The 24,749-nt window shown below is 39.1% G+C and overlaps 1 protein-coding gene across 1 annotated transcript; it reads right to left on the bottom strand.

The window, feature by feature from the left end:
* Positions 1-404: 404 nt before the first annotated feature.
* On the bottom strand, positions 405-23,436 carry LOC132124779 (von Willebrand factor A domain-containing protein 5A-like). Its single transcript, XM_059535931.1, has 16 exons — positions 23,263-23,436; positions 22,810-23,012; positions 22,511-22,733; positions 22,254-22,414; positions 22,060-22,174; positions 21,755-21,927; positions 20,658-20,746; positions 20,431-20,575; positions 20,279-20,358; positions 20,086-20,200; positions 19,841-19,999; positions 19,643-19,748; positions 19,334-19,549; positions 19,203-19,241; positions 1,638-1,691; positions 405-514 (listed from the first exon to the last, which is right to left on the bottom strand). Exons 1-16 carry the CDS (start codon positions 23,300-23,302, stop codon positions 405-407), a joined length of 2,028 nt encoding a protein of 675 aa, XP_059391914.1. The 5' UTR covers positions 23,303-23,436.
* Positions 23,437-24,749: the final 1,313 nt, after the last annotated feature.

Raw genomic sequence — 24,749 nt, 5'->3', positions numbered from 1 at the left:
GCGCCCGGGGAGCAGTTGGGGGTTCGGTGCCTTGCTCAAGGGCACTTCAGTCATGGTATTGCCGGCCCGAGATTCAAACCCACAACCCTAGGGTTAGGAGTCAAACTCTCTAACCACTATGCCACGACTTCCCTATTGGTTTTGTCTCATCGTGCCGGGACACGGCATCACAGTATGTTAAGGTGCGTAACATTTCCATCACGCTTGAGGCATTCGGCCAATCACAATGGATACACTGGATAGCTGGCTTTTCAGACCGATGAGCTTTGTAAAAATCGACGCGTTTCAGAAAGGCGGGGCATAGAGGAGAAACAATAATGTAGAGTATGTGGAAAATAGTGTGTTTTTTTTAACCTTAAACCCCATAAACACATTGCATTACACCAAATACACAAAATAATGTTCTACATCGGAGTACGTCTGGTTCTCTTACCTGCCGTTACCTGATTAGACATTTTGAAGACTGCTCGCTCTGTGAACGACATCATCTTTGAGCAGTGAAATGATTGTTCATCTGCATAAATGGTGAAAACATTCAGACATTAATGCATATCAAAAGAAAACAAACACACACACACACACACACACACACACATATATATATATATACAGTACAGACCAAAAGTTTGTAAACATTAATATTTTTAATGTTTTTGAAAAAAGTTTCTTCTGCTCATCAAGCCTGCGTTTATTTGATCAAAAATACAGAAAAAAATGTAATATTGTGATATATAATTACAATTTAACATAATTGTTTTTAAATGTATTATACTTTAAATTATCATTTATTTCTGTGATGCAAAGCTGAATTTTTAGGATCATTATCACATGATCCTTTAGAAATCATTCTAATATGATGATTCATTATCAAAGCTGGAAACAGTTCTGCTGCTTAATATTTTTTCAGAACATGTGATACTTTTTTAGGATACTTTGATGAATAAAAAGTAAAAAAAAAAAAAAAAAAAAAGAAGCTATGTTTTTAAAATATAAATATTTTGTAATAACAATATACACTACTGGTCAGTAATTTGGGGTCAGTAAGTTTTTTTTTCTTTCTTTTTAAAAAAAAATAAAATCAATACTTTTATTCAGCAAGGATGTGTTAAATTGATAAAAAGTGATATATTATTAGAATATATATTATTAGATTTTTTTTTTTAATAAATGCAGTTCTTTTTAACCTTTTATTCATCAAATATATTAGACAGCAGAACTGTTTCCAACACTATAAATCAGAATATTAGAATGATTTCTAAATGATCATGTGATAGACTGATGTTACATGTGACACTGAAGGCTGGAGTAATGATGCTGAAAACTCAGCTTTGCATCACAGGAATAAATTATTTTTTTAAAGTATATTCAAATAGAAAACTGTTATTTTAAGCTGTAATAATATTTCACAATATTACTGTTTTTTCTGTATTTTTGATCAAATAAATGCAGGCTTGATGAGCAGAAGAAACTTCTTTCAAAAACATTAAAAATGGTAATGTTTCCGAACTTTTGGTCTGTACTGTATATATATATACATATATACATATATATACATATATATATACACATATATATACACATACACATATACATATAGATATAGATATAGATATATATATATATAAACATTCTCTTACCTGAAATGCAATGCCTTGATGATGATAAACAAAACTTGCGGGGTGCTATGTGATCTGAAATAAAAATTAACACAGAAAAATATCATAAACATTATCATAACAGTTTTTTACGAACCTTAAATTATAAGCATGAGTGTGTTTAAAGTTGTAGTGTGAATAATTAAAGACAAGCGCGCAGGTCTACATAGTAATCTAATAATAAAGATGGCTCCAAAGACAACAAGACGCTGTACATCTTTGCATTGCCTTTCTTCTGATCCCAACATTAGGAAAGAGTGGATGAACTTTCTTTTTAATGAAGCATCAGTAAGAACTCGGTCCTTTGTTCACTTCATTTTACAGAAGATTCGTTTAAAATACCAGGCATAATTTGACCTGGATTTTCAGAAAGATTTAAACTAAAATACAATGCGGTGCCGACTATATTGGATTTGACAGTAATGTCGCAACACAAGTGTCAGTAAGTGTTGAAATGCACTATTGCTTTTGTCAGTAACTAAGTAAAACCTGAGAAAATAACTTTATAAGTGATAGAATGTGCCAATGAGTTATAATTTGCTGCCATCTAGTGGCTTTATTTGCACTTTCATGGAATGCAGTTTAGACGTAGTCTAACCTTCATAACTGTCTGTTACAGTGTCAGTTTCTGTCCAATTGCCCCAATATTTTGACTTTTTATTAAAGATTTATAGACTTTTGGGTACACTAGATCAAGACCATTTTACGAAATGGCCCTGTAACTGTCCAAATGCAAATGTTCACAATTTTTTTTATTGATTAAAAAAAAAAAACCTAGGACTAGTTCGCAAAGTAGGTTTTTACGATAATTGAGAAAATTAAATGAACAGTTTGACTGACAACAATGGTTCTTGAGGAAAAGTTGTGCATTATGAGAAGATTTATCAAATGATGTACATATTGTGTGGATGTGTGAAACCCCATATGATGACAGAGCCATAAAAATCGTTAGCGCCAACTAGTGGCCAATGTCTTTCTAAATTCTTACATACCTTTAGGGGCCATCAGTTGCTTCGCTCGGATTGACCTCCGTTAACCTTGTCTAATAGGTGCTAAAACTTCTTTGGCTAATCGCGGCCATGTTTTTTTAGATATGCAAATGTCTTCATAGGCACTTGTGCCACTTTGGACCAAGACACTGCATACCAATTTTCAAGTCGATTGGACCAACGGTTGCATAGTTATAGCAGTTTTTATGTTTTTTCCCATCTTATACCGCCAACAAGTAGCAGAGCTGCAAAAAAAATTAATTTGACCAAAGATTGAGCTTATACACATGTGTAGTGAGTTTGGTGAAGAAAGCTCATTCAGTTCAGGAGTTATAGCCGTTTCATAAAAGTAAAACACATACGGAAAAAAAAAAAATTGTGCATAGCCTGAATAAAAAGTCACTTTGGATAAAAGTGTCTGCTAAATGCATAAATGTAAATAATTGTAAGTGGCCCTGCTCCAAATGGACGTTTTGGGGTCCCTAATGACAGTGAGTCAAAATTTCTATTTATATTCTATTCTTTTTTTTGATAATTATTGATATTGACTGTCCAGAGATCATCACTGGTTTGGTTCAGATCGGGCAAAAAGCCTAGGACTAGTTCGCAAAAGTAAGTTTTGGACATAATTAAAAATTTGCGGAAAAACTGAGGCAATTTTCTGTGGCTTGACCCAAGGATTTGTGGAAGATTTTTATTAGTAAGATTTTAATTAAACAAGTATATAATCAATGTGAATCTAGCCATTTTTGTTGCTAATTATTACTCCATTATAATCTTATAGGTAATAGAAAGCTACGTGCTGGAATGTACAAAACTGAGGAGAAACATATGGTCAGACATACATACAGGGCCTTTGTTTAGAATAAATCAAGCAGGGGGGCTCTCCTCTCTAGGGAGGTATTAAAATTGTAATCATAAGGAAAAGTTTGACTATGTGGAACTGCCCCATATAATGTATATAAGGAGATACCAAATAACATTCGAGAGATCTCCTTGCAAGGACTCTCGGCTTTATTTTCTGTAAAATAAAGTATTTTCTTCTGAGAGAAAAATGACTGACTGAGTGTGATTCTTCGGAGAACGACACCACAGATTTGGCACCCCAGATGGGACTGGAAAAGAGCAACAGAGTGGACAACCGCTTTTGAGCTGACCGATGATCAACACAACCGGGTGGCCACCATAAAATAAGGTAAGCATTTTTGCTTATAAAATTTGTTTGTGTTGGTTGAGGTCAGTTCTGAGTGGTAAGGACACTTAAAATCTGCTCTTCCAAATTTAGAAAAATAATAGGATATCTAAATTGAAAAAGGGGTTTTACTCCAGAAGAAATAACTGCATGCACATATTTGGTTTATTAATAGGAAAGCCTTGGAAGGTAACCTTGATTTAAAACAAAGATGGTGTAGGCAGAAAGACATTGTATGCAATGTTCTGTGTTTATTGGAGAACTGGGCCTAGGAAGGACAGTAATAAACGGAGAAGCAGATTAGTTAAGGAATCGCGAGGAAAAGCCCCACGGATATCGCTTTGAGAAAGTATAAAGTGAAAAGTCTCAAAGGTCTGAACGGGTGGGCCCTTAAGGATGCTCTAGGAAGAGCGGTGTTTTGTTGTGTGGATGTAACTGTGTCCGGACGAATGAATGTGTGAACGATGATGAATGTATGAACAAATAAATTCCGTATTGGGTGGGTAAGGGTTGAGCACCGTTCCTGGACTGTCACTTCGGTGTGACCTGGCAGAATTGGACTCAACTCAGATCCACTTGAGAGGGATGAATGTATGATGAGCCTTGATAATAAAAGGACAATTAATGACTGATTATCCCTTAGGTAAAGGGAGAAAGTATGCAAGAATAAGCACTCTGGCTCAATAAAGAGTGTAGAAAGTGTGAATGAGTTTAGGAAAATAGTATCAATAAAGTTTGAATCAAGATCTATAATAGGTTTTTGCATTTGGATGTTTGTGTGAAAGGGGAGAAAATTCTCTGAGCCCAGTGCAGTGGGAGTGGGAGCAAGGGATGAAGTTCCCACATTAAAGTTGTATTACATGGGTGGACAAAAAAGGAAAGAGAAGTAAAAAATAAAGAATTATTGTTAGAAATTGTTATCTAAAAAGTGATAATAAAATAGAGCAAATAAAATAGACAGTCAAATAAAAAAAATAAAAAAAAGTGTAAATGCATGAGACAAAATAAAAAACTAAATTCAAAGAGGTATGACACACAGTAAAAAATAAAAAGTAGGGTGAAATTGGTAAAAAATAGTTAAATTAAGTGAAAGGAAAAGAAGAGATTGTAACCAAGTTACTATATAAAACTAAAAGTTGATTTTTGATGGTAATAATATAAATAAAGATATGGCAGCCACACCAGTGGAAATAATTGGATTAAAATATCCACTGTGTAAAGAGCAAATAAACAAAATCTCAAAAAAATGGCAGAAGAGAACAAAAAATATGATGACAAAATGGCCAAAGGAAGGGACATTTGATGTGGCATTGTGTGAGGAAATGGAAACTCTGATAAAAAACTATAAAACTAAAAGCATCAATATGAAACGAGAAAAAAGAGAAACAAAGAGGGAAAAAGAGAAAGAGGTAATTGCCCTGTTTAAAAAAGAAGGTGAGGATATGTTGAAGAGTCTTAAACAGGCTAGGAAAATCCTGAAGGGGGCAGAGAAAGATAACATAAGAAAAGAAAAGTTATTTTCAGAGCCTCCCCCCTATTTGCCAGTACAAGGAGAGTTCCCAATACTCAAGGGAACAGTGGAAGTAACAGGAGAACTAGAGTTAGAAGGGCAGATAGAGAGGAACAAGCTGTAAAAACACAGAGGCAACCCAGAAAGGAAATTGCAGAAAGCTTGCATCTTGATTGTTACAGGCAAGCACGTACAGCTTTAGAAAAAATGAAAGCTAATCAGGTAGATAAAACCTGGTTTGAGGAAGGATTAGAAAAAAAGAGGAGGAAAGATAGCGATATTGTAGCACAAGTACAAGCTATGGAAGAAGAAATGGAAGAGAAAATTAGAGAATCAGGGAAAAAGATACAAGAGGTAAATAAGTTGGAGAGAGGTAAGAGTAAGTTGTTCTATGGTAGTGAGGATGAGAATTAGGCAGAGGAGTTATTTGATAACGGTAAATGGGAACAGGGCAGAGAAAAAGGGACACTTAGACCACTGGCCACACAGCTCCCAATTTTAATCAAGGGTGAGCAGGGACAGTATGTCCCCTGGGCTTCACAGGACCTTGAGGGGCTTGTCACTCGCCTTCCTGATATTCATGAGGGGGCGGGGAAATTCATTTGAATGTTTGAGGAGAAAACAATGGGAAAGCTATTGTCCGTAGGCGATGTTAAAGCTCTACTGGCTAAAATTATTGGAGGGACAAAGATGGATGAAATTCTCCTTACAACGACTCTAAACAGAGCAGTGAACTCTCATAATATGGATGGGATTGTTTTTGATGCATTCCGCCCAGCAGTATGGCAGGCATTGCGTGCGGAGTATCCGATCAGACTGAATCCTAAATCACTGAAGGGAGAAGGAATCGGGGACGCAGAGAATCCAACCACATATGTACAGAAACAGTTGAAAAGGTGGAAACAAGAAACTGAGGGGGATCCCGAAGGAGACCCATTAATGGCAACATTGTTTAGGCAAGCTGTGATTGATGCTATGCCGCCAGCGGTAAAAAGCAAGCTGGAGGATGTGGTCGGTTTAACTTCTAAAACACACAAAGAGTTTTGCGACCATGTGTCTCATGCAGTGGAACAACACAGAAAAAATGAACAAAAACTCAAAAGTCAAGAGAAAGAGTTACAACGTAAACTAACTCAATTACAGCTTGAAGAATTCACAAAGAAAAATAAGAAAAATATTCAAGCTTCAGTAACCAATGCAGCAGCCGAACAAATGACTATAATGCCTCCAGTAATTGCTCCACAACCAACTCTTCAGTCAAGCCCACTTACAGCAGTCCCTCCAAATGAACACTTGAACTCTGTGCCCATAATACATGTTTATACTCAACAGCCAGGACAGATGGGATGGAGAAAAAACCCCATACAGCAAGGTCAAAGAGGCAGAGGCAGAAGCATGCCTCCAAGTCTGTGCTGGGGCTGTGGACAGCCCGGGCACAATAAAGCTGACTGTCCAACTCGTCAATGGCCACAGCAACCTCAAGGTGGAAGGGAGGTGATCTGGCAACAGCCTAATCAGGGTCCAGTGCAGGGTCAAGTAAACCCTTGGGGAGGTCCCAATCCAGGCTATTAGGGGTGCCCAGAGAATCCTAAAGGGGAGAGTCAGCTTCCAATTTTATCAACAAAAGCTGATCAAGAGCCTATTATGCAGATTAAAATAGAGGGAAAAGATACTCCGATGATGATTGATGCGGGCGCAAATCTAACTTGCATTAATTTGAAATATGCTTCACATCTCCCCTTGTCTGGAAAATTTGCCAAGACGATAGGATTCTTGGGAAAAATGCAATTGATTCCCATAACAGCTCCAGTGTGTCTACAAACAAAAGATCAAAGTATAACAATGCCCATTCTGGTATCAAATCAAACTCCTATTAATTTGTTAGGAAGAGATGCATTATGTAAATTTAGGACTACAAATTTGGTGTTCTCCAGAAGGAATATAAATTGATGCAATAGGAACAGAAACACAAATGATGGTTGCAGAGCCAAAAGCAAATGTTTATTGGATAGGATAGATAGAACAAGATGTGAGACAGACAGTCAATAAATGGGGAAAGTTTATTGAAGCACAGATACCTGAAGCACAGCTATCAGAGTCTGAATTTCATTGCACAATGATGTATGATCAAGAAAGGGATGAAAAAATAGAACAGAAATGGCAAAAAGAAACAAAAGGACAGCGGACTGAGATAGTCTCGCAGTGCATCATCATAGGTAAACAGGGAGTAGCTTTAAACATACCAGAAGGTAAATTTGTCAAAAAATGGTTCAATGTAAATAACTCTGTCCCGCATATTGCAGTATATGTAGGAAAAATTTGGGAAGCAAAAGATTTAGGACCAATGATGAAAAGGGCAGAACAAAGCAAATGGGAATCAACAGAAAACCAATTAATTTTTCATTCAGCTGACAAAAATTACATCAAACTTTTGTGTGCAACCAGTTTGCTGGGATCTCCACAAGAAGTAGTTATCTGCCAAAAGAAAGAGACACAGATGACTACAGCATCTGAGTTAATAAACACAACTGAGACTGAATTATTTAAGGAAATGGAGTGTCAGGTACCAACTGAACTATGGTCTCAACATGACACAGATATTGGATTAATAAAATCAGCAAATCCAGTAAGAGTTCAACTTAAACCAAATGCACGTCTACCTAAAAAAGCACAATATCCTTTACGGGCAGATGCTGAAGCAGGAATAAAAGACACAATTGAAGGCTTAGTGAAGGCAGGAGTATTGATAGAAACTACTAGTTACTGTAACACTCCAATTATGCCTGTAATCAAATCAGACAAAAACAGATGGCGACTTGTTCATGATTTACGAACAATAAATGAAATAACGGAAGATATGCCAGCTGAGGTACCAAACCCGCACACTTTACTGACAAATGTCCCTCCTGATGCCAAATACTTTACTGTAATTGATCTTTGCTCTGCCTACTTCAGTGTACCGCTTGCAGAAGAGAGTATATATCTATTTGCATTTACATTTGCAAATAAACAATATACATATTCTAGAATTCCTCAGGGATATAAACATTCACCACATATATTTAACAAGATTCTTAAGGCTGATTTAGAAGACCTCGTAATAGACGGTAAACTATTACAATACATGGATGATTTAATTATCTGTTCTACCTCACTAGAACAATGTCACAAAGATTCAATTAAAGTGTTGACAAAATTAGCACAAGGAGGACACAAGGTGTCTAAAAACAAATTGCAGTATTGCCAGCCTCAAGTGGAATACTTGGGAAGATTAATTGCATTTGGCACACGAGCTATAGCTCCAGCTCAGTTAGAAGGTATAAGTAAAACACCGTTACCTCAGACAGTAGGACAAATGATGACTTTTCTAGGAATGACTGGCTTTAGTGCCAACTGGATAGAAGACTATGCAGTCAAAAACAGGGCCTTTGAGAGAAATGATGAAACAAGCAGGATTACAACATTTAAGCAATCCATTAAAATGAAACACAGATGCCTTACTAGCATTTGAAGCAATAAAAAAGAATTACAACAGGCCCCTGCCCTGGGAATGGCAGAATATGATAAAATGTTTCATCTATATGTGGCAAATAGAGTTGATGGTTATGCATCAGCTGTATTGATGCAAGAGACCTGTAGTGGAAGGAAAAAACAGCCTATAGCATACTACAGCACAAAGTTAGACAACGTAGCCCAGGGATACCCACCATGTTACCAACAGGGTTTAGCTGCAGTGTATTATGCTTATGAAAAAGCATCCACAATAACTATGGGGTACCCAGTAACTATATATACCCATCACAAAGTTGTGGAATTAATAGAACAAGGGAAATTTGTTCTGACACAAGCTCGAATTCTAGCCTACTCCTCATTACTCACATATCCAGATGTTACCATTAAAAGATGCCAGACAGTTAATCCAGCTGAATTAATTCCTTTGGCTTTTGAAGGAGAACCTCATGAGTGTGTGAATGAGTCCTTGGCATTTACTAGATTACGACCAGATCTTGAATCAACACCTATTTCTGAAGCAGAAGTTACTTACTTCGTAGATGGTTCTAGCTTTAGGGATCACGAAGGAAATCATACAGGATATTCAGTAGTGAGGTGTCGCTGTTGGACAGTGTTTTCTCTACTTCCTGTTGGCCTTCTGTAGCAAATTGTAGCTCCGTGTAGCTGTTTTAATTTTATTTTTTTTCTCTAGAATCTTTATCTTACTATTACTCTCTGTTTTTTAAAGTGGTAAAATATAACTTAATTCACACCATATTTCTGATATTATCGATCAATCTTATCAGATTAATTTTGATCGTTCACTTTTATTTTATTTCCGTGAGTGCAGTACACCTGCAAAGCGTTAGCACTCGTTAGCTTGTCATTAGCGTTTTCATTCGAACCTATCGCTGTTTTCTTTTCTCCTCTCCCTCGCTCCAGTTTTTCACAAGTTCATCAAACAACCGCAGTAAGAATTTTCATCAAGCACGGTGAGTAATGGCTTCTCCTATCATTGTTTCTTGCACCTCTTGCCACATGTACAGTTTATCTATCTCTGTCGCTGATGAGGGATTCACATGTGATAAATGCAGGGAAATAGTTAGGCTGACAGAGAAGATTTCAGAATTAGAGACACGCATCCAAACTTTAATTGAGGACAGTAAAAATGTTAGGGCTCTAGATACGGCTTTGGATGCGTCTAGCTCAGGGATTCCTGTACATTGTTCGGTTCCGGAAACAGAGCCCCAGCAGCAGGGCAACAGGGTGACGGTGAGGCAGCGTAGTCGTGGGTCAAAACACCGCTCTTCTGTTCCGATCAAAACATTAAACATGTTCTCCCCACTCAGTGATGCACCCACTGAGAAACCTGATGAAAGTGCTCTAGTTATTGGTGATTCTATTGTACGGAACGTGAATATAGAGACACCAGCCACCATAGTCAAATGTTTACCGGGAGCCAGAGCGCCTGACATCTTGGCAAATTTAAAAGTGCTGGCTAATGCTAAACGTAAATACAGTAAGATTGTTATTCATGCCGGCGCTAATGATGTTCGACTTCGCCAGTCGGAGATCACTAAAAATAACATTAAAGAGGTGTGTGAACTTGCAAGCACGATGTCAGACACTGTAATATGCTCTGGTCCCCTCCCTGCTTACCGTGGTGATGAGATGCATAGCAGATTGTCATCACTCAATGGCTGGATGTCTAAGTGGTGCCCACAGAATAACATAGGTTTCATAGACAATTGGACGAGCTTTTGGGCCAGACCTGACCTGTTTAAAAGAGATGGTCTTCATCCCTCCTGGGGTGGCGCCACTCTTCTCTCTAGAAATATGGCAAATAGTCTTAGTGTTTATACTTGACTAACTGGGGCCCAGGTCAGGAAGCAGACAGACTGGCTAAACCGACCGTCTGCTAGCTGCCTCCCGTCACAGAGGTCAGTTAATTCTCAGCACATAGAGACTTTTTCACCTAGATATCACACTATAGAGACTGTGTCTGTTCCCCGAACTAGAAAATACAAAAAACGTCCAAACCAAGTTAAGATTAACAATTTAATTGAGGTTCAACAAATAAAAAACAGAAGCAATATGGATAAACAAATGATAAAGCTTGGCTTATTGAATATCAGATCCCTTTCTACGAAAACACTTTTTGTAAATAATATGATCACTGATCATAATATAGATGTACTCTGTTTGACAGAAACCTGGCTAAAACCTGATGATTACATTATTTTAAATGAGTCCACCCCCCAAGATTACTGTTATAAACATGAGCCACGTCTAAAAGGCAAAGGTGGAGGTGTTGCTTCAATTTATAACAACGTTTTCAGGATTTCTCAGAGGGCAGGCTACAAGTATAACTCGTTTGAAGTAATGGTACTTCATATAACATTATCCAAAGAAACAAATGCTAATGATAAATCCCCTGTTATGTTTGTACTGGCTACTGTATACAGGCCACCAGGGCACCATACAGACTTTATTAAAGAGTTTGGTGATTTTACATCCGAGTTAGTTCTGGCTGCAGATAAAGTTTTAATAGTTGGTGATTTTAATATCCATGTTGATAATGAAAACGATGCATTGGGATCAGCATTTATAGACATTCTGAACTCTATTGGTGTTAGACAACACGTTTCAGGACCTACTCATTGTCGAAATCATACTCTAGATTTAATACTGTCACATGGAATTGATGTTGATGGTGTTGAAATTATTCAGCCAAGTGATGATATCTCAGATCATTATTTAGTTCTTTGCAAAATTCATATAGCCAAAATTGTAAATTCTACTTCTTGTTACAAGTATGGAAGAACTATCACTTCTAACACAAAAGCCTGCTTTTTAAGTTATCTTCCTGATGTATCCAAATTCCTTAGCATATCCAAAACCTCAGAACAACTTGATGATGTAACAGAAACTATGGACTCTCTCTTTTCTAGCACTTTAAATAAAGTTGCTCCTTTACGCTTAAGGAAGGTTAAGGAAAACAGTTTGACACCATGGTATAATGAGCATACTCGCACCCTAAAGAGAGCAGCCCGAAAAATGGAGCGCAGCTGGAGGAAAACAAAACTAGAGGTATTTCGTATTGCTTGGCGGGAAAGTAACATATCCTACAGAAAAGCATTAAAAACTGCTAGATCCGATTACTTTTCTTCTCTTTTAGAAGAAAACAAACATAACCCCAGGTATTTATTCAATACAGTGGCTAAATTAACGAAAAATAAAGCCTCAACAAGTGTTGACATTTCCCAACACCACAGCAGTAATGACTTTATGAACTACTTTACTTCTAAAATCGATACTATTAGAGATAAAATTGCAACCATTCAGCCGTCAGCTACAGTATCACATCAGACAGTGCACTATAGACCCCCCGAGGAACAGTTCCACTCATTCTCTACCATAGGAGAGGAAGAATTGTATAAACTTGTTAAATCATCTAAACCAACAACATGTATGTTAGACCCTATACCATCTAAGCTCCTGAAAGAGGTGCTTCCAGAAGTCATAGATCCTCTTCTGACTATTATTAATTCCTCATTGTCATTAGGACATGTCCCCAAAACCTTCAAACTGGCTGCTATTAAGCCTCTCATCAAAAAACCACAACTTGACCCCAAAGAACTAGTTAATTATAGACCAATCTCGAATCTCCCTTTTCTGTCCAAGATACTAGAAAAGGTGGTATCCACACAATTATATTCCTTCTTAGAGAAAAATGGTATATGTGAGGATTTCCAGTCAGGATTTAGACCGTATCATAGTACTGAGACTGCTCTTCTTAGAGTTACAAATGATCTGCTCTTATCATCTGATCGTGGGTGTATCTCTCTATTAGTTTTATTGGATCTTAATGCTGCGTTTGACACAATTGACCACAACATTCTTTTGCATAGACTTGAATACTTTGTTGGCATCAGTGGAAGTGCATTAGCATGGTTTAAATCGTACTTATATGACCGCCATCAGTTCGTAGCAGTGAATGAAGATGTATCCTATCGATCACAAGTGCAGTATGGAGTACCTCAAGGCTCAGTACTAGGGCCGCTACTCTTCACGCTTTATATGTTACCCTTGGGAGATATCATCAGGAAACATGGTGTTAGCTTTCACTGTTATGCTGATGATACTCAGCTCTATATTTCTTCGCAGCCCGGTGAAACACACCAATTTGAAAAACTAATGGATTGCATAGTCGATATAAAAAACTGGATGACAAGTAATTTCTTACTGCTAAATTCTGAAAAAACAGAGGTGTTAATTATAGGACCTAAAAACTCTGCTTGTAATAACCTAGAACACTGTCTAAGACTTGATGGTTGCTCTGTCAATTCTTCATCATCAGTTAGGAACCTAGGTGTGCTACTTGATCGCAATCTTTCCTTAGAAAGCCACGTTCCTAGCATTTGTAAAACTGCATTTTTCCATCTCAAAAATATGTCTTAATTACGGCCTATGCTCTCAATGTCAAATGCAGAAATGTTAATCCATGCATTTATGACCTCAAGGTTAGATTATTGTAATGCTTTATTGGGTGGTTGTTCTGCACCCTTAGTAAACAAACTACAGCTAGTCCAAAATGCAGCAGCAAGAGTTCTTACTAGAACCAGGAAGTATGACCATATTAGCCCGGTCCTGTCAACACTGCACTGGCTCCCTATCAAGCATCGCATAGATTTTAAAATATTGCTTATTACTTATAAAGCCCTGAATGGTTTAGCACCTCAGTATTTGAATGAGCTCCTTTTACATTATAATCCTCTACGTCCGCTACGTTCTCAAAACTCAGGCAATTTGATAATACCTAGAATATCAAAATCAACTGCAGGCGGCAGATCCTTTTCCTATTTGGCGCCCAAACTCTGGAATAACCTACCTAACATTGTTCGGGAGGCAGACACACTCTTGCAGTTTAAATCTAGATTAAAGACCCATCTCTTTAACCTGGCATACACATAACATACTAATATGCTTTTATTATCCAAATCCGTTAAAGGATTTTTAGGCTGCATTAATTAGGTAAACCGGAAACCGGAAACACTTGCCTTAACAACCTATGTACTTGCTACATCATTAGAAGAATGGCATCTACGCTAATATTTGTCTGTTTCTCTCTTGTTCCGAGGTCACCGTGGCCACCAGATCCAGTCTGTGTCCAGATCAGAGGGTCACTGCAGTCACCCGGATCCAGTACGTATCCAGACCAGATGGTGGATCAGCACCTAGAAAGGACCTCTACATCCCTGAAAGACAGCGGAGACCAGGACAACTAGAGCCCCAGATACAGATCCCCTGTAAAGACCTTGTCTCAGAGGAGCACCAGGACAAGACCACAGGAAACAGATGATTCTTCTGCACAATCTGACTTTGCTGCAGTCTGGAATTGAACTACTGGTTTCGTCTGGTCAGAGGAGAACTGGCCCCCCAACTGAGCCTGGTTTCTCCCAAGGTTTTTTTCTCCATTCTGTCACCGATGGAGTTTCGGTTTCATGCCGCTGTTGCCTCTGGCTTGCTTAGTTGGGGACACTTCATCTACAGCGATATCGTTGACTTGATTGCAAATAAATGCACAGACACTATTTAACTGAACAGAGATGACATAACTGAATCCAATGATGAACTGCCTTTAACTCTCATTTTTTGCATTATTGACACTGTTTTCCTAATGAATGTTGTTCAGTTGCTTTGACGCAATGTATTTTGTTTAAAGCGCTATATAAATAAAGGTGACATTGAAGAAAAAAAAGAATATGAATCTGTAATATCACAACATTGTGTACAGCCATGCTCTGCTCAATTAGCAGAATTAAAAGCTCTCACAACTGCATGTCAGTTAGCAAAAGGACAAACTGCTAACATTTTTACAGATTCAGCATATGCTCATGGTGTATGTCATCTATTCGGAGCAGTGTGGAAACAAAGAGGTTTCAAAAAGAGTGATGGGACTCCCATCCAACATAGTGAACAAATAGGGCAATTGATTTCTGCTATGATGCTACCAAAACGACTAGCAATAATCAAATGTCAAGCACACAAGAAGGGAAATGACTATGTCATTAAAGGAAACAATGCAGCAGATTTAGAAGCTAAAAAAGCTTCAGGGTGTCAGGTAGCAGTATTAGCACCTGTTGTACTTATCGAACCTCATCCTCAATTGGATGACATTATTCGAATTCAACAACAAGCAGGCCCCTATGAACAATCAATGTGGCATCAAAGGGGAGCTAAAAAAGACTCACAGGACATCTGGCGTACACATGAAGGACACATTGTTGCACCTACTTCACTGTTGAATATTCTTATTACAGATGCACATGGTTTTGACCATTGTGCAAGGGGAGAAGTAGTAAGAAAAATTAAACAGCAAGGATATTGGTCTCCTTATTTATATGCAATGGTGGATGAATTTTTGTCCACATGTGAAGTATGTGCTAAATACAATGTAAGAAAAGGCATAGTGACACCAATAGGTCATATTCCAACACCTGAAGGCCCCTTTAAACATCTTGTATGCGATTATGTGGATATGATAAAGCGTTTACAAGGCAAAAGATACATGCTGGTTATCATAGACAGGTTTAGCAGATGGGTGGAGGCGGTACCATCCGCAGATCTAGGAGCAGGAACGGTAATAAAATTTCTAACAAGAGAGGTAATTCCCAGATTTGGGATTCCCTCAGAAATAAGTTCAGATAATGGGTCGGTATTCATACAAAAAAACTGTGAAACAAGTATTGCAACAATTAAGAATAAAACAGAGACTAGGATGCGTTTATAGACCTCAAACACAAGGGTCAGTGGAGAGGGTTAATGGAGTTATCAAGGCCAAAATAAACAAAATATGTGAAAGTACTAAACTTAATTGGATTGATGCATTACCGCTCACACTAATGAGCTATCGCATGCAAACTAACAGCAACACGTATTTAACACCGCATGAAATGCTTACGGGTCGACCCATGCCTGTGCCATATTGTAGAGGTCCCTATAAAGGACCGCCTCTAGAACAATTACAAATGGAACTTCGTTCTTATATGAAGAAATTAACTGCCATACATAAAGCTATCTATTTACAGGAAAAAAGAAAAGAGCCCAGAGAGGAATCGGAGACTGCCTGTCCAGTTGTTCCAGGGGACCAAGTTTATCTGAGGGTATTCCAGAGAAAATGGAATGAGCCCAGGAGAGAAGGACCCTACACAGTGGTGAGAGCTACTCCAACAGCAGTCCAAGTGGAAGGAAGCACAACCTGGTATCATCTAAACCACTGTACTAGAGTTCCCACAGGAAAGGCAGAAAGAAAGGAAAACAGTCAACCAGACAATGCAGGAGAGAGCAATGAGGAGAAATCAGAGACACATGACGAAGTGCAAACTGACGAGAGCTCACCAAAAGATACACAAGGAGCTTCTTTCCTCCTGTCAGACAAACTGGAGAGGACAGAGAATAAGTCTGACAACATGTCTGAAGACCATCCTATGCCTAATGCATCTCATAATGCAGACTCAAACTCTACCGATAGAAAGCAACCTGACTTCCCTTCCATTGACTTCTCAACCTTTGAACAAAAGTGACAATGTAATCAACTCAACAGAACCAATGATAATCAAAAATCGTAGAGACACTGATTATGATGTTCAAGGTGATGAAGACATTAGTCAAATTGATGCATTATGGGATACAGCCCAAAATAATGAATGGTATAGATGGGCAGCCTTTACAGCTAAAGAAACAGGAAAATAAAATTGCTTGCTGTGCTCCAAATCTCCGTTAAACAAAGTAATAGCCATACCAAATTCATTCATCATGATTACCGAAACTGTGCCCAATTTGGGAGAAACTTTTGTCATTTAACAGATTTTACCAGGCCATATTGTATTGCTGAATGCCTAGGATTTTTAGGAAATCCTAAATTAACAGATTATTTCTTCAGACCACTCTGGGGATCCATGTGTCAGTATTCAGATATCGGTCAAAATATAAAAATTGAAAAACAAAAAGTAGAGATTCCAAAATGGTATAGCATAGATTATAAACAAGAATATGAGTGTTTCCATAAACCAAAAGGAACCCAAGATGTGGGTAAATTCAAAGGAAGATGTCATATAATTTGGTATATAGATAAGAAAAATTCTTGGAAATCAGGAGTTCCTGCTAGAGCTCCAGAACTTTTAGCATTCGGAACAACAAAAGGAAGTAAGATAGCACCTGAAAAATGTGAAAATCAAACTATAGCCTTACCCCCAATAGAGATTTATGAAGACCAATCATTAGTAATAGCAGATTTCTTTTGGATCTGCGGAAGTGAAATATTATTGCCTTCTTTACCAGTTGGATGGAAAGGTATATGTGTAAGAGTACGATTACTTCAAGAAGTTAGCATGGCACAATGGGGAACAGAACAGAGCACGAAAAAGGAAGATAATAGAACTAAAAGAGGATATGAGGCAGATCACAATGTATATTTAGACTCAATTGGACAGCCAAGAGGAATTCCTAATAAATTTAAAGCAAGAAATGAAATAAAAGGAGGTTTTGAGTCAATCCTGGTGTGGATCACACCAAACAAAAATACAGAGTGGATTAATTATATTTATTATAATCAACAAAGATTCATTAATTATACTGATGAGGCGTTAACCTTATTAGGCGACCAAGTGCATGCAACAAGTAGAATGACATGGCAAAACAGACAGGCTCTTAATTGGCTCTTGGCAGACAAGGGAGGAGTTTGTGTTATGTTTGGAGATCAATGTTGTACATTTATCCCAAATAACACCGCCCCCGGAGGAGCTTTCAGTGAAGTTATGACAAAAATAAAAAAATTAAGAAATGAAGTTACAGCAAATGCGGGAAGAGACCAACACATTTGGGATTGGATTGATGTGAAATTTGGAGCATGGGGAGCGTGGTTTATTAAACTAGGACTGTTTTTAGGAGTTGCGATATTAATAGGAGGATTATTATTTTGCTGTGTATTACCTTTATTAAGATCATTAATCGTCAATGCTACTGTTAAGCAAATGGAAGTGATAAAAGTCCCTAATAATCAACAAAGGATCACTGAAAGGAGTCTGGAGGAATATTATGAAGGATGGCTAAACAAACTGAACTTAAATGAGCAAACTTTTGACGATAGTTCTATTGACTCTAACGAGAATGATGAAGATCATCATTCACCACTGGTGGTGGATGAGGAGATACCCCCTGACAATGTAAAGTGCTTTGAGTGCCTAGAAAAGCGCTATATAAATGTAATGAATTATTATTATTATTATAAGATGTCTAAAGGTGAACCATTCCCTGGATACAAGTGCCAGTTTAACTTTGGCCCAGGGAGGCTCTCTACGATACATAAGGTATCTGAGCTGAAGATCAACTTTTATAATCTTGTGATATTCAATTATTGATGTAATGTATGTATTTTATGCCTTTTATACATAACTGTGATAACCACAGGCAAATGCTGAACCAATTGCACGCTCACGCTTATAACATTGTGTACTATTACAGAAGGAAATAGGGAGACTGGATCTTTTACTCCCTCCTCATCAAAAAAAGAGAGAGATGTTTGGTCCAGTAATCCCTCAGAGTGGAATTTCATAATCTAGTCACTGGTGATAATACAATGTGACTTATTTAGTCACTAGGTAGTGTAACTAATATGACTGGATTATGGAGTAGCACTCTGGATAAGAAAAATGTGAGACTTATTAAGTCTCAAAGGGGAGAATATGTGGAAGATTTTTATTAGTAAGATTTTAATTAAACAAGTATATAATCAATGTGAATCTAGCCATTTTTGTTGCTAGTTATTACTCCATTATAATCTTATAGGTAATAGAAAGCTACGTGCTGGAATGTACAAAACTGAGGAGAAACATATGGTCAGACATACATACAGGGCCTTTGTTTAGAATAAATCAAGCAGGGGGCCTCTCCTCTCTAGGGAGGTATTAAAATTGTAATCATAAGGAAAAGTTTGACTATGTGGAACCGCCCCATATAGTGTATATAAGGAGATACCAAATAACATTCGAGAGATCTCCTTGCAAGGACTCTCGGCTTTATTTTCTGTAAAATAAAGTCTTTTCTTTTAGAGAGAAAAATCCCTGACTGAGTGTGATTCTTAGGAGAACTGGCAGACGACACCACAGATTCCAAAAATATATTTGAGTTTATAACAAATGGTACAGGAGTTATGAGCACTTTCACGTTTTTGATCACTGTAGCGCCCCCTATTGGCCGGACACATTTCACTCCAATGGAATGCAGGTGTTTACATGCCAGGTAACATCAGGGTAATGAGCAAATATCTTTATGCTTAAATAACAGATTATTGTTTGTCTTACCATAATTTACTTGCATCATGTCAATTTCTGAAGAGAAATCTCAAAAACATTTGATTTCACATCTCAGTGTAAACATCAAATAGTAAAGTGACAGTAAAAGTGATTTATACACACACGATGAGAGCACCAACCGCGTGTCCATACTCTTCTCTGCAGCAGGGGTCCTTTCACAGTCTGTCTGCTGTCTTTATTCACAGCAATGAAGGCTGTATGAACACAGCTGACTCCTGCCTGAACACTGAGCTCCACCATCCTGCTCCTGATGTCCTCAACATCTGCAGCTCCTGACCTCTCCTCCTGCTCCAGAGAACGGATCAGGGTCCGAGCCGCCAGCCGGTGAATAGACACCTGCAGAAACATGGAGGAAATGTGTTGAATTAGAAAAACAAACAACTGATGTCACTCCAATTCAATGTGTTTCTGTGTGTTTGTGTGTGTTTACTGTGTTTCCTCAGTTGGTTTGAGGCAGAAGTGGAGCTGGTTTGTTACTGGTTGATCTTTGAGACTATATTTGACTGTCACTGTTCCCTCAGAGCCTCCTGAACTCTATGACAGAGAAAAGGCAGATATTTTAAATCGAAATGAAAGACATTGATCTTTTAATTCTCATTAGCAAAATACAAGTTTAATCATCTCACCTCTCCTTTAAGCTGGGCATAAATGAGTGTCCTTTGACCCTGGAAGAGCACATTGATGGGTGGAGACAGTGTGTCAACCGTAACATCATCTGGAATGGTCCAATCCACAGAGATATTAAGCACAGCGGGCTGCAGAGCAAACCTGAGCGACTGCATCACCTGATATAGTTTGAAGAGAAAGAGAAACCATTGAGACATTTGACTAGGAAACATTTGTGTCTGTGAAATCCAGTGGAGAGCTTTACTTTGGGCTGCATGCGGTCGGTGTCTGTGATGAACTGAGCGTGACCAGATCCCTCTCTGGCCATTCCTGTGATGAGGGCGGCACTCGCACCCTCACCAATCCCGAATGAGAAACACCTGAAGACACCATAAACTCTGTTACTGTTAGTGATGAAAATATGAATGATGGACAGATCAAACCCAGCAGACCTTTACCTGTGAGAGTGAGCGTGACTTTTCACCAGATCCAGCACCTCTTTAGTGTTTCCCACTTCTCCATCAGTGAAGATGAACAGCTGAAGAGAGAAAAAAAAATTGACTTCACATTGGTACAGAGCGTTGTTCAGATGCACAGTGAGGTGTTGTACCTGTCTGGGGTGATCAGGGTAACAGGGCTGACTGTAGATGTGTTTTAGAGGCTGTAATATCTCTGTGCCGCCCATGTCTGCTTTTATTTCCTTCACTCTCTTCAAAGCCTGATCCATTGTTTTCTGATTGTACTCAACACTCTGACTGCAAAGACACAGAAAAACATCTCATGTCCAGTGACTGATTTCAATACTGAATATCTATGAATGAAGATCTAGTTACTAACGGGAAGAAGGACTCAAAACGAGAGCCAAATCCATAGATATTGAAGTAGCATCCCATGGGCAGACTCTTCAACAGTAACAGCAGAGTGTCCTACAGAGAGACAAATATTTAACCTCAACTTAACCCTATGGGCTTTCATAACACACATTCCTGTTGTTAATGTTAAGTCTGTCAAAGGGTAACCTGTGTTTTATTTCTGATTCAAATTAGACCAATCTACATTTTTGTAACTGACCATAAAATGTAATGATGTGTGACGAGTCAGCTGCCTCCTCCCTGATTATCATCGGCACCCCGTCCTAAATCGCTGCACTTCAACAGGCTCCCGACAGGAGTGGGTGTGTGAAAGAAGAGGGGAGCTGGACGAATCAGGGCTGGCGGCGTGTGATGGGGCACACCTGATGTGAATGGAGCCTCATCACCGCCGCTGTTGAAAAGCCCAACAACGCGTCTCTCCTCGAGAGACCGGTCTCTTCCCCGTGCATGCACACTGGTGTCCTCGTGGGTCCAGGAAGGGTGCGTGGAGGGACTCCCGCACCACCAGAGACGTGAGCTGCCGGACCCGCGATCCGGGCGAGAACCACACCCGTTTACACGGCCGACAGGCCAGGATGCCGGGCCGTCCATCACCTGCCAGCGCCGCGGCCAACAAGCAGGATGCGGCCGCTAGAAGAATACCGTCGCCCCTCGAGCCCCTTACCTGGACCCTCCCCTCCATGAACACTGCCTGACCCACACGAACCCCGCAGCACGACGAGGACACCAGATCCCCTGATTATTTTGGACACTCTCTCCATTTGTCCACTTTCATTCCCTCCTTTTGTTTTATTTTCTGTTAATAAAAGCCTCTCCGAGGCCTGACGCCACGCCCACTGTGTCTGTCGTCTGCTCCTCCCGTTACAGATGAATATTAAAGAAAAAAATAGATGACTAAGCTTTTAAGACTAGTGTAAGCAGTTCATGCAACAAAATCTAATTGTACACAAGTCATTGGTCATTTTTTCACAATCCCATAAAATCCTGAAACATAAACTCAAAACCCATAATAAATTGATATTCTGACATAAAAACATGCTGTTAATGAACCTTAAATCTTACCTTTGCGCTTTCAATTCGATTCTGTGCTTCTTTCCCTTGATGCATCATGCTGCCCATACTGCCTGATCTGTCAATCACAAAAACAAACTCGCCTCGAGATGCCAATGACATCACTTCCTCTGGAAACTCTGGGTACAAATTTATCATAACCACTGTATCCCTCATCAGAGAACCTGAAATAAAGAGAAAAGCTGTGTCCCAAATTACACTATACACTTATACTGTGCACTATGTACTCTGCCTTTTAGTTTATTAATTTTACAAGGTTAATTTGTCATCTAATATCAATGTCTGATACCCCTTACCTGGCGGGGCAGTGGTCACTCCTGCCTCCACTACAGCAGAGGGCTGATGGGTATCCTTATAGTACACAAACAGCTCAACGTCCTTATCAAACATGTGACCAGGACTCAGATTCACCTGCACACACACACATACAACACATGCATAAAACCGCTCTGCTCACACATCCAGATAAACACATGAAGACACACAGTACCGTGGCCTGAGTGTGATCAGAGTGGAGGAACACTAGAGGATCCAGAGTGCAGTTGGACTCTAGTTTGGAGATGGGCTTTGGAGAGCTCACATGAACACTGAGAGTCAGCGTGTAGGGAACAGCTCCGGATGAAATCTCTGAGACTATGCCAGCAGCTGAACCTGACACAAACACACACACACACACACACACACACAGAGTGTGTCAGAATCAGCTTCTCTGCTCTTATAAAGTGTGTGTCAGAGCTGCTGTGGTACCTACTGGTGTGTATCGGGGGTTGAGTACAGCCGGCAGACAGAAGCGCAGCGAGTGGTCGTCCTGCACAGCGAGCTCGGTGACGTAGATGATGGTGACAGTAGCGTTCTGACCCGCCGACAGACACCCGACACTCAGTCTGAACACATCAGGACTCTCTGCGCTCTTTTCCAACAGAAACGCCTGTTGACCTGAACTCACAGCGTCATCATACTGATCCCTCGCCTGCAGGATACAGTTTTGTTACGTGATGTACAGTATAAATATATGCAACTGAGCTGCAGTTTGTTTTTGGACTCACGGTTTCTCTGTCCTGCACCTCTGCCACAATCTCCTGCTCTCCGATCTTGGCACTGAAGTGGCAGACAGCAGCATCAGCAGGCAGAGGGAAGACGAACAAGGCCTCCAGGGGGCGCTCTTCCTCATTCACATACTGCAGAGTGGAGGAGACTGTGGCTACATGATCCTGAACCAGAACCTCCACTGAGATGCTCTTCAGAGGCACTGAGACACAAACCAACACAACAACATCACAAATACATCTCACATCATAAATAACTGAATAAAAGAGAACGGTATGAGTGACATGCCACAGTTGACCGTTGAAAAACTAATTTTCTTATCCTCTGAGAAAAACATGAATTCTGTTAAATACTAAGATGCAATAGTAATACGTCAAAGCATTACAGTTCTCCTACATATTGCAAAAGTTTTAATTTAAGAAACATGTAACAGCAAACAGGTGAATTCATACTTGGGTTATTTTTCTCAGTCACAAGACCGCAGATCTCCATTCTACTATGTTAGATGAAATGCTGAATTTACTTCAAATCGAAATTGAAACTCAGGTCCTCACAGATCGACACGAAATAATAAATCCGTGTTTCTAGCGTTTCTTATGCGGTCAAAGTCGCTGAATCACCGTTGAGTCAGAGGATCAACAGTAAAGTGAAGTCATACCTCATGAATATTAATTCAGTTGTAAGGGAAATGGCGTGGCCACGTTTGATTCATGAATATTAATTGAGTTATGTTTGGAACCGCGGTATTCGGAGTATGCAGTGTTTTGATCGTGTTTAAGCTTCAAAAGCTGAATGGATAATTATTTGATTAAGGACATTTATAATTTTCCTCTCGCTTTTTCGAAAAACAATAATTCTATTTCTAATGAAAAAATACTATACTAATTTAACGTAATTACTATAATACTATAGTAAAGTACTTGAATTAATTTTTTGTGGTAATTCTATAGTTGCTGTGGTAATATAACAACTATAGTAATATAAACATATTACTTTACCCAATACTGTACACAGGAAATCTTCAGTTATCAGTTTATGAGTCCACCTAATCAGCTTCTCCAATCTCTGTATTATCTTAAACAGTTACATCGGTCACGAGCTCTCCTAGACCAAAGTCGTATCCAGGGGCGGACTGGCCATCGGGAGCACCGGTACATTTCCCGGTGGCCTGGCGGTCATTCTGCTGCCGCTGTGCAGTCGATCAGGCTGACGTGCAATAGGCTGGTATGCAACTGCAAATTAATTGACGGTCTTATGAATGTACGAATCAGGCGATCGTGGAGTGAAAATGACAGTACCACATGACCAAACATCAGCGAAGCACTGCCTAATTGGCTATATCCAGAGGCAGGCTTTATCTTAGAAAATCGCGCAAAAAATGGAGCGTAGCCTAAACGCAAAGGAGGAGCAGAGACGGAACGTATAAAAATGAGAAAAGCCCTGGCCACAGACGCAGCAAGTTGCTGCAAAATCCCAGCCATATTCGCCAGTAAGGGAGAAAGTCGGTCAGAATTACATTTATATTTACTAGGAATGGCACGGTTCACTGAAAAAACCGAACCGCTCGGTTCTCCACAGACGGTTCGGCACGCGCTGGGACCGCTGTTCAACTTAAACTTGACAAAGCATCTGTAATATGGTTTAAATAAATAACACGTAAAACAAACAGGGTTCAGATAATATATGTTTCTGTTGATGCATGCGCATTCTGGATTCCCAGACATTAAAACAACAGCTATGGAAAAAAAAAAAAAAAACGAAATACGAACACTGGATCAGTGCATTCTTTTAAATTAATCTTTATATCAATCGAACAGCAACAACAAAGAAATCACTCACTGTTCTTGATTGAAAAGCTTTTGTAACTTTAATAAAGAATAATCTTTTATTTATTGTCCAAAATGCAATGCTGTTTTACATTTGATTACTTTATTCAATT

Source organism: Carassius carassius, chromosome 43 (genome assembly GCF_963082965.1).
Source record: "Carassius carassius chromosome 43, fCarCar2.1, whole genome shotgun sequence".
NCBI classification, from domain to species: domain Eukaryota; kingdom Metazoa; phylum Chordata; class Actinopteri; order Cypriniformes; family Cyprinidae; genus Carassius; species Carassius carassius.
The sequence above is the reverse complement of the archived record's forward strand: the minus strand, read 5'-3'. Positions and strand labels throughout refer to the sequence as shown.